Below are 16,019 nucleotides of genomic sequence, written 5' to 3' on the forward strand. Positions count from 1 at the left end.
ATGCTATTTTTAGGCATTTTGTTATCGTCCAAACAAGTGTATGAGGTGCACAAACAATGAATGAATACATAAATAAACAAAATGCACAGATGTAATAAAAACTGTAATACATTTTGTGTATAGAGAGCGTCTTTGGCCGGTGCCCGTTGGGTTAACATCTTACCAGATCTCAAATCAAATTCTGTGTTTTCCGAGGAGCCCTGAATGTAGCACGCGGTTTGACAGCTAGACAGCCAAACATGGCGACTGCTAGCTAAAGCAGCCAGTCACCACCTTCGTCTTTTATTGCCATTGTCAGCGCACAGCAAACAGCCAGAGCCGGTAAATGTTCACGGACGGAGACTGTGAATGACTGTCCACCTTTGAGGCCTTTGCTCTTTTTATTCCGTCGTTATCCGGTATGTGAAGGCGCTTTGTGAGCCACGCTAGACGGCGGACAACAGCGGAGTGAGGGCGGACTGTTGGTGCCTGGCTTCTTCACCTGTCTGTTGATATGTTTCACAGGTAAGACATCGGTCATTTCTAGCCTCTGACATGTTGCTGCGGTACGTGCTCACTTCTCAGTCTCAGTCTTGTTGTTATTACGCCTCTGTACTCCAGCTAACACGTTGTTAGTAGCAGAATACAGACAGTATAAAGACATGAGAGATAAGAGGGCAGCCAGTTGTACTGATGAGCTGAGCTCCTCTCTGAGAGGCCAGTTGTCACATTCACAGTCGTATAACAGTGTATATTCAGGCCAGTACATCCATTTGATAAAATCATAATAATTTGACACTGTGCTTGAGCTTGAATTAATTGTGTAATAAATTATCTATCGTAGTGACCATAAGAGAGACTTGTCGGTGATATAAAACCAGTCCACTGTCTACCACAGCATCCTTTGTTGTGTCTGAAGTGACCTGTACACAAACCGGAGTTATGCCTCCACCCATGGGTGATTCATATTAGATAATCCTCTTCACTTCATACTCATATCTCCAGACATAGCAAGGACACAAAATACTCACACTGTTATTATTGAAATGTTCATTTTAAGCTTGACATAGGTGCTACAGCACTGTCATAGGAGTTGGCCCTACAATTACTGTTGCTGTCCCAGGGAAACAGTGGGCTCCATCTTTAAAAGAAGTAGACTGGTACAGCTTCTTCAGAGATGAGACTGATTATTAGAAATCAGGGAAACTGAAAACCTGTATTGTTGTTTGTAGTAAAAATCAAACTCTTTGTGTCAACATTTCAAACAAGTGCACTTTACTTAAGTACTGTTCTTAGTTTATTTTATTGATACAACAGAAAAAAAAAATTGCTGATACTGATAATTGGATGCTGAACTTATAATGGGTTAACCCCCAATCTTTAAAAAAATGAGCAGTTTAGAAGCATGGTGGTTAGTCAGGCTCACCATTGAAACAAACTTGGTAATTGAGCAAGAGGGTCCTTTTCTGTAACCCAAAGGTGTATATATCTACATAATTCCAGAGTTTTTTCCTAGTGTTTTTCCTAGTGTATTCTTCTCTGCTGTCAGCTTACAAACATCTTTCACCATTTTCTGAAATTTTATAGATGGAACAACTAATTAGTAAGTAATTGATAGATTAAGTTGTAGCCTTAAGTGGTCATTGCTCTACTTCCTGTGTCTTTCCTGCTGGATATTTGCTGAGACACGAGATACTTCTATGTGCACTCACATGAGGGATCAGCCTGCAGAACTGTCTGGGAAACTTGCTGCTGTTAACCCACCCTGTTATTTAATATGTATTTTGCTATGAGTGTGATCTATTTCACATTGTCTGTGTAACTTAATACATCATTCTGTGGATTAGATCTTTTGATACTAGTCCCAGTACTGGTACCAAATGATACCCAAGTTTTGTCACAGATACTAAAGTGATGCTTGCTTTGAGAAATATAAATCAAATCTTAATGTGAGAACAATTAGCTATCAGATTAAAGATTATGTCATTTAGACTACAAATCTGACCAGGCAGTGAACAGAGTAGGGGGTAGACACATTTAGTCTTGCAAAACATATTTAGCTCTGAAACCCAGCCACAAATGTCTTTATTTTGATTTTTTTCCCCACTTAAAAAAAGGTTCTCAAAAGCTGACACAAAGGTTTCTCTATTGAGTGTTCAGGAAATACACCCACTCAATTACAAAATATATCAACATCATGATATAAAATGACAAAAATGTCATTATTGTTATCACTATTTCACCTGCATAGTAGTTGGTAAACCAGTGAAGGAGAAGCTGTGTGTTTATCAAATTTGCTGTCTTCCTCCAACATGAATAAATCAGCCTCTCTGAACAGTTCATGTGAGTTGCAGCTGCTGACACACACTCAGTGGCATCTGGGTGGAGAAAGCATTCCACAGTTAAATACCAAACATGCTGCAGGTTCCTTTGAAGGGTCCGTGTGGGGGAAGGCAAACATGTTCGTAGAGACAGGAGGCACTGTGGACTGAGGTGATATTTTCTTTGCTTTGTCTTCTTCTCAGCTGTTGCTTTATGACTCGTAGACTTTCACTCGCTCCTCACTGTACTGTCAGCTCAGTGTCAGAGGCTAATTGGCACTGCGGCCAACTCATAACATTCCCAGCAGGAATCCTGCTCAAAGAATTTTGTCACAAAGTGTTTCTGATCACTGCTGGTGTAACGTCACCTCCCCGACACCTTCCACTGCCCCATCAGTCATGATTGTTGTTGCCTCTCTGCAGGTAATCTCAGGCCTTTCTGTGAACCAGGCCCTCACTCCTTCCTCATCCCCGCCCCCTGCTGATGATGTCATCATCACCAGCAAAGCACTCCTCCACCTCCCTATCCCCTGGTTCCCGGGTACCACCCACGACGGACCTTGACTCCCTGTCCCTGTCCTCCCTGTCTGGAGATTTCGATGATGATGGAGATGGGGGAAGAGGAGGAGGGGAGGAGGAAGGGATGGGAGACCTAGAAGTGAACCCGTATGATGGTTTGCCCTTCTCTTCGCGCTACTACTCCTTGCTGGAAGACAGGCAGAAGTTGCCTGTGTGGAGGCTCAGGCAGAGTCTCCTGGAGCACCTGGAGAGCCACAACATGGTGCTGCTCAGCGCACCCAGTGGAGCTGGAAAGAGCACCCAGGTAACCAGGAACCGACAGGGCCAGCAGCAAAATAACATTTAGTGTAATAACCTGGATTTATGCAGGTCAAACTCGCACCATTAGTGCTCTCAAATTGACAGTGTTTGTTTCAACTATAGTAGCTTTAGGTAAATACATACAAAGGAAAACCGTAATATTTAGTGGGTTTTTTTTTCATAAAATATTTCCATTTAATTGTTTGACAGGTTTGCAGATGAGTGAAAATGGTGTATCCATGTGCTCAGTACCAGATGAATACTGATATGAAATAATACGTAATGTACTTAGATGTATTAAGTTGAATTTGTATTTTCATGTTACACAATAATCATCAGTCATCTTCAACACAAACAGCTATTGATACTGTATACAGAAACTCTGCAGTGTAAAATTAGCAAAAACAGTTGCCAGTAGCCTAACTGTTCCATGACGCTGTCTGGGGCGCTTCAGTAACAAGAGAGCTTCTTTCAGTTTTCTCTTGGATCCCTAATGTTCTCTGTATAATATGTGGCTACACACTCAACTCTATACTATATTGTATTGTATATTGTCCAGGACTCCCTTGAAAAAGAGGTTTTTAATGTCAATGGGACTTTCCTGGTTAAATAAAGGTGAAATAAAAATTGTAGCCTATACTTTATAGAGTAGTGTCACCTTCATGATCAAAGTGAAAAAGGTAGTAATGTAGTTGGAAGGGCAATCATAGAGACCCACTATTGTATTTGAGGTGCAGTGTGACATACAGTATGTGCAGATATCAGTAGCCAAATGTGGAAGATGTTTCCGTGCCACAGAAACCAGACACAATAGCAGATGAGGATTGACCAGGTTATTGTAAGACACTTATAATGGGTTCATGTGTTGATCGTTCTTGTATAAGTTTGGGTGTTTTGCCTTTACTTGACAGCACACAGCAGAGAGTAATTAGGAGAGAAGGAGGGGGTGATGTATTACCCTGCCCTCTTGCGATCACTTGGCCAGCTAGGCGAGCTCAGTCACCCCACATGCACAAATTAATCAATAGATATGTAAATATTTGCATGTGTTCAAAGTGCTTTTAGGGTGATACTGCTAACAGTTTCTAAGTGTCCTCTGTGATGGCCTGGTTATCATTCCACCTGCTCCTCAGCTCCACTCCCCTCAGGCTAATGAATGACAGCATGAAAGCACTCCAGCAGAGTTACACTGTTCTGCTGTAACCTGAACACTCATTTCATCAAGAAGCGCTCTGAGCTCCCCTTTCCAGCACCTTCTTCTCTACCTGCACACTTCATGCTCATGCCAAGTGTTGTTTAAAAAAAACAACAAATAAAAGCAAACACTTCTCACACTTTCTCTTTCTGGGTTTGAGCCGATAGTTATCATTGTGGTGACATAGACTTACTCCCGTTGCCGTTAGGGCACTGTCACTTTGACCTTTACACTTGTTACTGTTGCTTGCAGCATATCTCAATTTTGCTGCCCTCACTTTCACGCAGAGTTGAATAAGAACATGTAATATTTATAACAACTGAAGCTACAGCGATCAGAGACTTTTATGCAGAACTACTATGCAGAATGAGTGTTCTTTATCCTGAATCCACAGTGCCAGTTTCACAATCAAGCCTGTATCTTTCACTGTCCTCATCATGAGATCTAATGCAGGCTTTGAGTTAATATTTATTCAAGGCCCATTGTAGGGCTGTGTTTATTTGTTCCATCCACTCATCCATGGATGGCAGGTTAGTCACTTGCCCACAGCAAACTTAATTTATTATCGTAAGTCGTATGATAGACTTGTTTTCTTTTCTCTACATATTGTTCCCTAACTCTTTTTACCCAAATTACCCACAATGCATCTGAGCCACTGAGCAACATCACCGGAGGCATTTTTTGAGAATACATGCAGCTACCTGTGGAGCCACAAAAGGCTTTATACTACTTTTTATTATTTGGTAGTACTCCCACTCACCTGTAAATACAGTTAAACGTTGGAAACTGGCTGAGGGCCCTTTAGGATTGGAGAGAGGCACTTGGACAGTGGATGGAAGTAGCAAGTTCCACTGACCAATACATTTTGTCTGTGGACTGAGAAAAAGGATGAGAACCACTCTGAACTTCCACTTCGAGTTGCCAATGAGAACTAAACATTGTAAGAAGTAAGAAATGTCTAAGACGTCTAGGGTGTTCAGTAATGTACAGCTATGTATAAGCTGTCGTGTCTCCAATATTCTATTACTTTTTCCTCTTCTTGCTGACTTGTGCCTTCCTTCTCTTCCTCCTCTGTTGCCCCTGCAGGTGTCACAGTGGTGTGTAGAGTATGCTTTGTCCTATGAGTTCTCTCAGGGCCTGGTGTGCTGCTCACAGCCCTACTCCGTGGCAGCAGTGAGTCTAGCCATTCGTGTGGCAGATGAGATGGACCTCAGCCTGGGTATGGAGGTGGGCTACAGGGTGTCTCATGATGACAGCTGTACACCCGACACCCTGCTCAGGTTAGGATACATGGACAACAGACACTGGATAATAACATTCTATTCATTTCCTGCTTAACTGACTTTCATTTTCAGTTGTTTTTAATTATGACAGCTACCAACAACAAATTCTAAATTTATCTTTCCCCTTTAATCATTCACAGGAGAGGTCACTGAGATATAGTAATGGTAAAAATGGCTTTGAACTTTTTAATGGTGTCAAAATAATTTTGTTCCATTTCTTATTTCCTCTTTGCAGTAAAACTAATAACATCTACATTATTATTATTATTATTATTATTATTATTATTATTATTATTATTACTGTCAGTTCCATTAAAGTCAAATAAACAACATTTCATAAATGCACAACTGTCTTCATGGACCCGGCCAACTCAATAAAACATTTACAATTAACATTCACAGTTCACAATTCTTTAAAAATGATTAATTCTTATAAGCAACATTGTAAAAAGTTCCCAGTAAAAGTCAAGTCAAGTATTAGTTTGATTAAAGTGAAAGTCATACCCACAAATAGTGATTGAGTGAAGATCTTGAATCATCTCACATCAAATGTCCTTAAAGTGACCACAAACACCTTTCCCCCCTATTGTCTCCAAATGGTGTTATTGTGTGCACCAAGTGGAAAATCTTCCTCAGTCACAAATAACAACAACACGGGACAAACCATGACTTTATTCAATCACTGAGGCTATGATATAAATGGATCACCAGTTAACCTTCTTTTTCCTGGTTGACTGTGTGCCTGGTGGCAGACAAAACTGTATAGTGATGATAAAGTTCATAGGGAACCAATGTGAATGCTGCTGGTTCCATTATTCTATATCCATCTCATTGTGCCATCAAAATTTACTTCATAATGAGTCGTTGAAGCAGAAAAACTAGTCTGTTGCCAGTTTAAGTATAAAAAGTAAATTTTAATTATATATTTACATGTATATACTGTATATTAGGTCAGCAGATGTTGACCTAATATACAGTACCCTTTTGAGTAGTGACGCTCATGAAAAAACAGATCCCAGCACTGAAACCTTTAACACACAACATCTCAAAAGCACTCAACCCCCAGACTGAGTGTCAATGTATAAGGGGTCAGCCAATTATCAGATTCCACAATCTCTGACTCTGACTATCATGATCAGTGTTTGTTTCTATCTGATTGCCGAAATTAAATTAAACATGTTGCTTTGGATCTAATGCAGCAATAAAGTTTAAACTGATTGAGTACAAGTACAGTAAATTATAAACCGAAATGTGCTCTCCAAATCAGAAGAGAAAATAATTAAATTAGTCTGAATGATAATGAACTCTGTGTTCTCTGGTCCCTGCAGTTTGCTGTCCAGGGTGGCAAGTGGCCAAGTGTCATAGCAGTGTACTCACTGACAATTGATCTCTGTGACCTTTGCTGCACTTGAATGATTATGTAAAAAAATATATATCCATAGAAGTCATAGCTTTAAGCCTATAGTCTTAAGTCATTTTGCAAGCCACTTCATTTCTTAATTATGAGTCGAAGCACATTATGACTCCTGGCTGCTGATTTTTGTGGGGTTTGGATACTTGCCCTTAACCCAATTCTTCTAACCCAGTTTCTTTTTCCTCTCTCCAGGTTTGTCGGTGACACTCTCTTGCTGGAGGAGATGATGTCAGACCCTCTGCTGCATCAGTATGGTGTTGTGGTGTTGGACGAGCTCCAAGAGCGTACCGTGCCCACCGATGTGATGTTGGGACTGCTGTGTGACGTCTGCCGGCAGAGGCCAGATAATTTCCGAGTGGTTCTCCTCACTCACCCGACGCTGGCACCTCGCCTCTCCGCCTTCCTGGGACCATCAGTCCCTCACCTCTCTCTGGACAGCCTGCTCTCTGACCCCCCAACCAGAGACCAGGAGGATGAACACGAGGTGGAGGAGGACAGGAAGCCTCTTGCTATAAACAGGGTGGAGACATTGTACCGGGAGCTCTCATCTGGGAAGGAACCAGTGGCTGCTGCCTCTCATATGGTGCTGGATCTACACAGAAGAGGAGAGGAAGGAGACATTATGGTGTTTCTGGCCAGTGCACAGGTACAAGTTTTATACTTTATACAAAGTAAATTCATTTTGATCACAAGGGTTTCAAAATCATGATACCATTCAGTGAGGAGAGAAAACAGGACAACTGCTTTTGAAATTTGCAAAGTATCATGAGAAGTGTATGGTGAGATGTATAGGTTTTGCAGTCATTTCATGTTAAGATTTGTACTAAATTGAAACTGGAATGGGAATTTTCACATTTTTTCGACATTTTCTGTAATAAAGGATTAATTGAGGAATCTAGAAAATAATCTTCTATGTAATCAATAATGAAAACCATGTTGTGCCCTAAGGTTAGAAAATTGGCATTAAAGTGTCTTCTTGGGTCATGACATGAAAAGCGTTGCACACCTGGATTTTCGAACCTGGATTTGGGGATTTTCTATCTATCCCCCGACTTATGCTTTTCAATAATATTTTTACAAAGTTGCTTGTAGTGTTTTTTTGTCTTCATGGTGTAATTATAGTCAGGAATACGAATTAACCAGTGACTCAACCTTCAGACACACGTCTTTATACTGCAATCACATGAGACACATTCACTGCACTCAGGTGATTTCCATTTCACTAATTGTGAGACTAGCACCCATTGGCTGGTCCTCTGTTGAGTTAGTTCAGCCACTTTAAAAGGGGTGAATATTTATGCAATTACTTACTTTAGATTGTATATTTTTAATCATTTGACATGACTGTGTAGAAATAGGTTTTAACTTTGACATTAATGAGGTTTTTTTGTAAACCATTTGTCAAAAAGGACAAATTATGTTGAACATGATTTCATTTATAAAAGCAAATAAAAGGGGAAAACATCCAAGGCGGCATCCATTTTTTTTATGTGCGGTTAACACATGCACATTACGCCCCTCAGCCTGCTCCTGTCGTTTGTGTAATCAGGAAGTGATGCAGCAGTACTGTTGTGGATGGCAGAAAGCATAAGCAATCCCCCTTTGGCAGAAATGGATAGACCAAACTGCCATTTTAATATGTTAAATAAATGTTGCAGCAGCCATACAGAGTTTTATATTTCAAGGCTGTATCATTGTTGCCCTTTTTTTGCCATGTGCCAAAATGCAAAATAAAGTTAGTAGTGCTGGACTGATTTTAAGTTAGACCAATTATTTAAAAAACAGAAGTCAAGCTACAGTAATAGATTTTACTTTTTTGTGGAAGGAAACGTTTCATTTTCCAAGTGAAACTGTGTTTTTGTAATTTGAACAAAAGGAAAAAAACTGGTGAAACCAACATTCACTCTGTGGTGTGTTGTAGAGTTTCACCACCTTTTGTCTTATAGAGTGAAACCAGGACAGCTCAACCTGAGAGGCCTCTGGTGCACTGCAGGTGTCTGGTGTCCTGCTTCACACACACACATGTACAGCACATAGAGAACACAGGATATTGGTCACGTGTTCTCTGTCCATGTGTAAATTCACATTCATATAAGTGTACATATTGACCTGCAGTATTTCATGCACATTTTCCTCCCTCTGTGTCAACATTACCACACCTCCTGGTCTCCACTGGGGCAGAGCCTAGTGTGTGTGCCTGTGTTAGCTGAGGCTTCATTTGGAAGCCAAAGTCCTCTGTGATGACACTGATCTGTTCTGGTTAATCCTCAGTGAAGCGCGTGACCACACTCACACACAGATTCACAAACACACACACGCATGCACACACACACACACACACACACAGTGTATTAACAGGACAAATAAAAGAGAAACACCTTTCAGGCCTCAGGTATGTGAAGAGTTTTGAGAGTGGATGCAAACTGAGTCTACATTCTCTCTCTTCCTTCACTGTTTAGGAGACAGAAGAGTGTGTGGCACTGCTAGAGAAGGAGTGTGTAGCTCTGAGTCCTCAACTTGGTCCTCTCAGGATCCTCCCCCTCCATGCTGGACTGGATGGGCAGACCCAGCGGGTCTATGAATCTGATCCCGAAGCTTCTGCACTGAGGAAGAGCGACGGCTCCGAGGGTGTAGACAGCTCGGTGCTGGGAGCCGGAGGTGCAGGGGTCAAAAGGAAGGTTATAATCACAGATAGCCTTGCTGAGGCTTCCTTCTCCCTGCCAGCTGTGCGATATGTCATAGACACAGGCCGTCAACTCAAAACTGTGAGTTTGTGTTCGCACATATCATGATTCGGTTATGGATTGTTTAAGGTCCAGTGTGTAGAATTTAGTGGAATCCAGCAGTGAGGTTGCAGAGAGGAACCAGCTAAATGCCCCTCGCCTTAGCCTGCCCTACAGTGGCCTTAAAAACACAACAACTGGAAAGCCCCTCTCTAGAACCAGTGTTCTGGGCCACTGGAGAAAAATGATGGTGAATCATGGCAGACTCTGTAGAGCAGCTGTGGCTCAGCACGTAGAGCAGTGGTCCACCAATCATAGGGTAAATGGTTTGCTTCACAGCCCCTGCAGTCTACATGTTGACATGTCCTGCAAAATACTGAGCCCCAAATTGTAGCAGCGGCTATTGGTTGGGGGAAAGAGGAGAGTGTATAGAGGGCAAATAAATGCGACAAATAATCAATGTAAGTGACCACTACTCTATGAAATAAACCACGTTTGGTTGATTTGTGTTGATATAAAGACAGTATATGTTCCACATGATCCGACTGTTTTCTTCATCCTAGCTACAGGCCTCAGTGTGCACAAGGGGCACCGGGACACGACCGCTGTCAATCAAAGACGATTGATAGATTCCCTTAGCGAAGTTAACGATTATTTAGACAAGATTCATGAAAGATAAACACAAATTTATGTTATTTTACATACAGTACAGTATATGGCTGTAAACACAGCTAACGGTGTTTGCAGTTTTAACTGATGAGCAGGCACTGTGCACAGTAGCATGTCACAAGGGCATGAATGTGCGTATGAATGGGTGAATGCTGACTTGGCTGTAAAGCACTTTGAGTGGTTGTTAATGAAATACATAATTAGGAATATTATATCACATTTTCTGCCCCTAAAGCCTTCACATCGGACCTTAAAATCAAAAAGTTTGATAGTGTTTTATCGTAGATGACAAGTTACTGATGAAAACCAAGATATTCAGGCTACCATGTAAAATCCTAACATTCCCATTTGAGACATTTTTTCTGACAATGATATTCTGCCACAGGTTTACAACCCACAAATAAGAGCAAACTCACAGGTGCTGAGCACAATCAGCAAACACCAGGCTGACATGCGAACCCAAAGGGTGAACAGCCATCTTCCAGGTAGGTCAAAGGTCTTTACCAGCAGCAGTAGTGCAATGCAGACATTTCTTGTGTGAGATTTGACAAGTCTGACTGGTGACTCCTAGTGCTTGGAACAAAAGAGACTACGTGCCCAATAACTACTTCACATTTTGCCTTAGCACACACTGCGTGTAAACTCAGCTTGCCAAAAACATTTAAGAAAAATCCATATTACATTTACCTTTAAGGCATTTTATAGTTCAGCTACTAGTTATTTGTGACATTTTGAAACAAAATGGTAGTAGGCAATATAACAACTCCCGTCATTTACTGTATCATGACTCTTTTCCTACATCCTTGTTCTCTTTAGGGCTTTGTCTCCGTCTTTACCCCCAGTCTCTATATGAGGAGGGGATGGAGGAGGCTCATTGTCCCGGGGTGGTGGAGGAAAACCTCAGCCACCTAGTGCTGCTGCTCAAGAGGCTCGATATTGCTGACATGGGACAGTGCAAGTTCCTGGACAGACCGGGTACTTATATGAACTTCTTTAAATAACATAAGGACTGTGATGCAGCACAGAGTCATTCTGGAGCATATGCCCCCGGTGTTCACCTGTTTATCTCAACATGTAGCAGCCGACTGTTTATAATCACATGGATGCTGTTATAGTGTCTTGTGATTGAGATCCTGACCCAGGATGCATCCTTGAAAGTGACAAAGTTATGTTTTGCTCTAAATTACATAATTACGTAATCATCCATCAGAAAATGGGTGCATCATTCCTTCATTGAAAGGGCAGTGTGAATGGCGCTCTTGAATAACCATGAATCACAGATGTGCACTACTGCAGTTTGCATCTCAGTGCCTTGCAGTTGGTTGTATCTGCACTTCGAGGTCTTCTTACTCCTCCCCCTCACACCACATTTATTTGTCCTCTCCAGCCCCTGAGGCTCTAATGCAGGCCCTGGAGGACCTGGACTACCTTGCAGCACTGGATGATGATGGGAATCTGTCAGAGGTGGGCATCATAATGTCAGAGCTGCCACTGGAGCCATCGCTGGCTAAAGCTCTGATTGCTGCCTGCGAGTACGACTGTGTGGATGAGCTGCTCACCATAGCTGCAATGCTCACAGGTAACGCAAAACAGTCAGTCATTTTACTGTAAACAAGAACATTTCTTCTTTCCTTATTTAATGTAAATGAACATTTGTTCTGATCTTTGTCTTGTGTCAGCTCCTTCCTGCTTTGTGACAGCAGAGGCTGGCAGAGAGGAGGCTGCTGTCACACACTGGAGACCTCTAATGCACACAGAGGGCGATCACATGACTCTCATTAATATTTATAACGCCTTCATAGAGCGTAAGTACACTTCAACCTCCATTACATAACTCGATTAGAAAGTCACAGGGTTCCCACTGATCATCTCTGAGTTATTTATTAAATCCTCACTGGACACTTCACATCAGATGCTCTAACAAATGGTTAATCAACAATCTTGAATGTTTTTAGAAATAGAAAATGAAGCATATTGACATAATGACAATCAGTGGGAACTCAACAATAATGTCTATTGCAATGACCAGCGAGCCATTATGAACACGTAATGTATACATAAATTTTTGATTGGTCTGTGTGTGGTAATTGCAGATAATCAGGATGAGGCATGGTGTGTAACAAACTTCCTCAGTCACGCGTCCTTACGATTGGCTGTGGTGATCAGGGCAGAGCTGCTGGAGGTTATGCAGCGAATAGAGCTTCCTGTTTCTCCTCCTGCCTTTGGATGTCAAGACAACTGCACGAACATCAAGCGTGCGCTCATCTCAGGCTTCTTCCTCAAAGTAAACAGCCTGATCTCTGTTCTGTATGATAAAAATGTAATCAGTTGTTGTTTCTTACCATCCCTTCCATATATGACATTATATTTATACTACATTATATTTGTTTCAATCTTGGAGCTCCTCAGCTATTATCTAACAATGACTGCATTACATGGGGCAACAGCAAATGTTTTGGTGCTTCCAGTGTGACCAGTGGGAGTCAAGACTTCCTCTTCCTCCACAAGTGGAGTTGGAGTTGAGAGACGACTCGTCTCTATAAACAGATTACTGCATAAATTGTCGTCAGATGATAGCCAGTGGATTCTGAGATCACTTTGTCCAATGTGTCCATCCCATTTGCTCTCCATATAGACTGTTTACCTGCATGTAAACAGATACTGCTCAAATTGGTTGGTCAATACGACTTGCACTACAAAGGGAATGCACTGTCGTGTGTGTGGAGAAACACACCTAACACCCTCTCGCATATTGTCTTACTCATTTGTTTTGTGGTTCCTCTTAAGGTGGCTCATGACGTGGATGGCTCAGGCAACTATCTCCTGCTAACTCACCGTCATGTGGCTCACTTGCACCCCTTCTCCTCCTACCTGTGCCGCCAGCCGTGCCCCGACCCGCCCAGCTGGGTCCTCTACCACGAATTTACAATCTCCCGTGATAACTGCATCCGCATCGCTTCTGAAGTCCACCCACAGATGTGAGTCAGGCTGTGAGATTTATTATGGATGGTTTTAGGTGTTTAAATTAAGGTCCATTGGATTTTACACAGCACCTTCTTCTTTTGTTTTTTTCGACGATTTCCTTGCTCAAACACACAGATGACCAACAGTAGTCTTGTCTAATCTGGTCATGATGAAGCAGGACTGCATGCTAATTTTAGCACTTCATTTTTTACTCAGTTGATTAGTTTTAGATTTAATCAGTACCTTTGCTATAGTTCCAACTTCTTCCAGTATAAAGCAGTTGGTAGTTTGTAAAGCTTTCAAAGTAGCTTCCTCAACACTGACAGCAGTGTAGCATCAAGCAGATATATAATTTAAACGATGCTTTGAAGTTGTTTAATTAAACTTGGCATTAAAACAGTAATTATTTCATTAGTCTGTTCATCCACCTTTTAGTTTTTATTGGTTGGCAAAACTGTAAAACATTTTATCATGGGGCAAGGTTATTTTTTGTAGTTTTGTTCTTGTTTTCATTGTGAAAAAAATATATTTTTCATCAGAGTTTTCATTGACAGACTTATTAGTCAGACTAGTTGATCTGCCAAGACAACTAACATCAAGTATTCTCTCATGAACTTAAAAGTCAAACTACCTGGTGGTGGTTGAGGGAGATGTCTTGGAACTTTAGAGAAGTGGGCAAGAGCCAGACTGGCTGTTTCCCCCTGCTTCCAGTCTTTACGCTAAACTAGGCTAATCGTCCCCTGCGCTCCAGTATTAGTAGAGGGCATTCCTGTAGTGAATCTTGCTGCCTCTGACAACCACTTCCAGGACTTCAACTTTATCTTTTTTGTACATTAACGGCAACATAAGGCTGATATACTGCGAACCCATTCTCTGTTACAGGCTCGTGGAGCTGGCCCCTCAGTACTACCTGGGAAACCTGCCGTCAAGTGATGGCAAAGAGCTGCTGATGGAACTGAGGCAGAATCTGGAGCCCCATTCATCCGAACAGGACGGAGTTTCAGACGAGCACGGCAGGACTCACAGAGACACTGAGGGGATGGGAGAGACTCACAACCAGTCCAGCACTGAGCTCTGTGTTGTCCAATGAGAGGAGGAAGCGACGGAGCATCTCAGGAGAAGACACTAAACACACAGCTGTCACTTTATGTCTTGATCTGAAATTGTGAGTTAGTCTATGAAATCTCATCTGAGGTTTTTCGATGTGTGATTCCAAATGGACTTTTGCCTGAAAACGCTAATGTACAGTAATGTTAACGTATCTTATATGCAGTGGCTTTGAAAAATATTCAAACCTCTTTAATTTTCTCCCTGTTGTGCTTTGTATTGACTTAATTTAAAATGTTATTTAGATTATTTTCTTTATTTAATGAGGGATTTCTGTGTTTCTGTTTCAATAACTCTAAGTACATGTATTATGACATATATTATGTGTACAATGTTGGCACAATGCCACATCCATTTTAAATTGTAGCACAACAAAAAACAGGAATAAGTGACATGGATAGAATACTTGATCAAAGTGTCAAGTTTTTGCTTAGATTTCTAAAAGCAATAAGCACTATTTCAGTGAGCATAGACTGCTATTGGATGACCTTTGACCTCTATGCAGATGCCCAGGAACAGATGCTGTTCAGGCTCTCAGGGCTCACTGTGATCTATGATGAGATACTATAGCAGCGATGCACAGAGCTTCTATTTTCAACTTTTTGATACCGTTTGTATGATGCGTAGGTTTCCTGCTTTCTGCCTTCTTCTCTCCAACTTTGTATCAATAATGGAAAAATCTGTATAAATTGTATTCTTATTGTCCTATTTGATAGGATATGTCCGTCTATACAGTACTTCAATACTTCAAATTAAAGTGTGATTTTTAATGTCTGAAATATCTCAGCAGAGTGACTTCTTACCAGTACATTTTAGCGTGGATTTAGCATGTGTGTTTTGAAGCTGGACCTTAGTCTTGTCAGAGCACTATGCTGATCATTGCCACAGGTAGGTAGTGCTGCACACCATGAGTGAACTTTAAATCCTTCCTCATTTCAAAAAGCTATTTTCCAGACTGATTCGATCGATGCCAGAAACAAATAATTCCAATTCTGGTGTGCAGAAAAAGTGAATGAATAAGTTTGCAATGCAGTTTGAGCCTGTAACTGTTACAAATTTAGATGCATCTTTTTCCTACCAGAGTAGTTTAAGTGCCTTTACCTAACCTCGTTTTAGTGTCTAAACCTGACCACTTAGTTTTAGCGCCTAAACCTAAACAAGTAGCCTGAAGCCAGTCAAGTAGTTTTAGTGCCTAAACTGTACCAAGTTTTTTTTCAGTGCGTAAACCTAAACAAGTAGTTATAGTATGTAAACCTAACTACTCACCATGAACAATACTTTCACTTACACATTTGTATTGCCACTCTTAATCTAAAAAATCATGGTTGCAGCTTCAAGTTTCTGCCAGCTGCTGTAAGTGATTTAATTCCCTCTTTTGTTTTCTGTGACTTTTCACAGCACATGGCGGTAATTTTGTTTCACAGTAGTCCGTCTCTTCAGACTCAGCGTGTGAAATAGATATAAAAACAGAGGAAATGTTTCTTCTTTAAAATTGTAACCCTGGCAGTTTGGAGAAAGCTCTGAACTGAACCTACTGTACATTTG

General features: G+C 41.3%; 1 protein-coding gene across 1 annotated transcript; it reads left to right on the forward strand.

The window, feature by feature from the left end:
• Nucleotides 1-188: 188 nt before the first annotated feature.
• On the forward strand, nucleotides 189-15,248 carry dqx1 (DEAQ box RNA-dependent ATPase 1). The gene is made up of 12 exons (XM_037117787.1): nucleotides 189-504; nucleotides 2,724-3,123; nucleotides 5,401-5,594; nucleotides 7,204-7,657; nucleotides 9,471-9,776; nucleotides 10,789-10,888; nucleotides 11,220-11,378; nucleotides 11,791-11,982; nucleotides 12,083-12,208; nucleotides 12,497-12,687; nucleotides 13,191-13,381; nucleotides 14,250-15,248. Exons 2-12 carry the CDS (start codon nucleotides 2,785-2,787, stop codon nucleotides 14,455-14,457), a joined length of 2,460 nt encoding a protein of 819 aa, XP_036973682.1. The 5' UTR covers nucleotides 189-504; nucleotides 2,724-2,784; the 3' UTR covers nucleotides 14,458-15,248.
• Nucleotides 15,249-16,019: the final 771 nt, after the last annotated feature.

The sequence above is a fragment of the Acanthopagrus latus genome, chromosome 12 (genome assembly GCF_904848185.1).
Source record: "Acanthopagrus latus isolate v.2019 chromosome 12, fAcaLat1.1, whole genome shotgun sequence".
Taxonomy (NCBI): Eukaryota; Metazoa; Chordata; class Actinopteri; order Spariformes; family Sparidae; genus Acanthopagrus; species Acanthopagrus latus.

Bases quoted from the DNA above. Each gene is read 5' to 3' on its own strand.
- dqx1 (XM_037117787.1), top strand. From the start codon at position 2,785: ATGATGTCATCATCACCAGCAAAGCACTCCTCCACCTCCCTATCCCCT. The intron at 7,658-9,470 runs GTACAAGTTTTA...TTCACTGTTTAG, and splicing joins TGTTTCTGGCCAGTGCACAG to GAGACAGAAGAGTGTGTGGC. The intron at 12,688-13,190 runs GTAAACAGCCTG...GTTCCTCTTAAG, and splicing joins TCTCAGGCTTCTTCCTCAAA to GTGGCTCATGACGTGGATGG.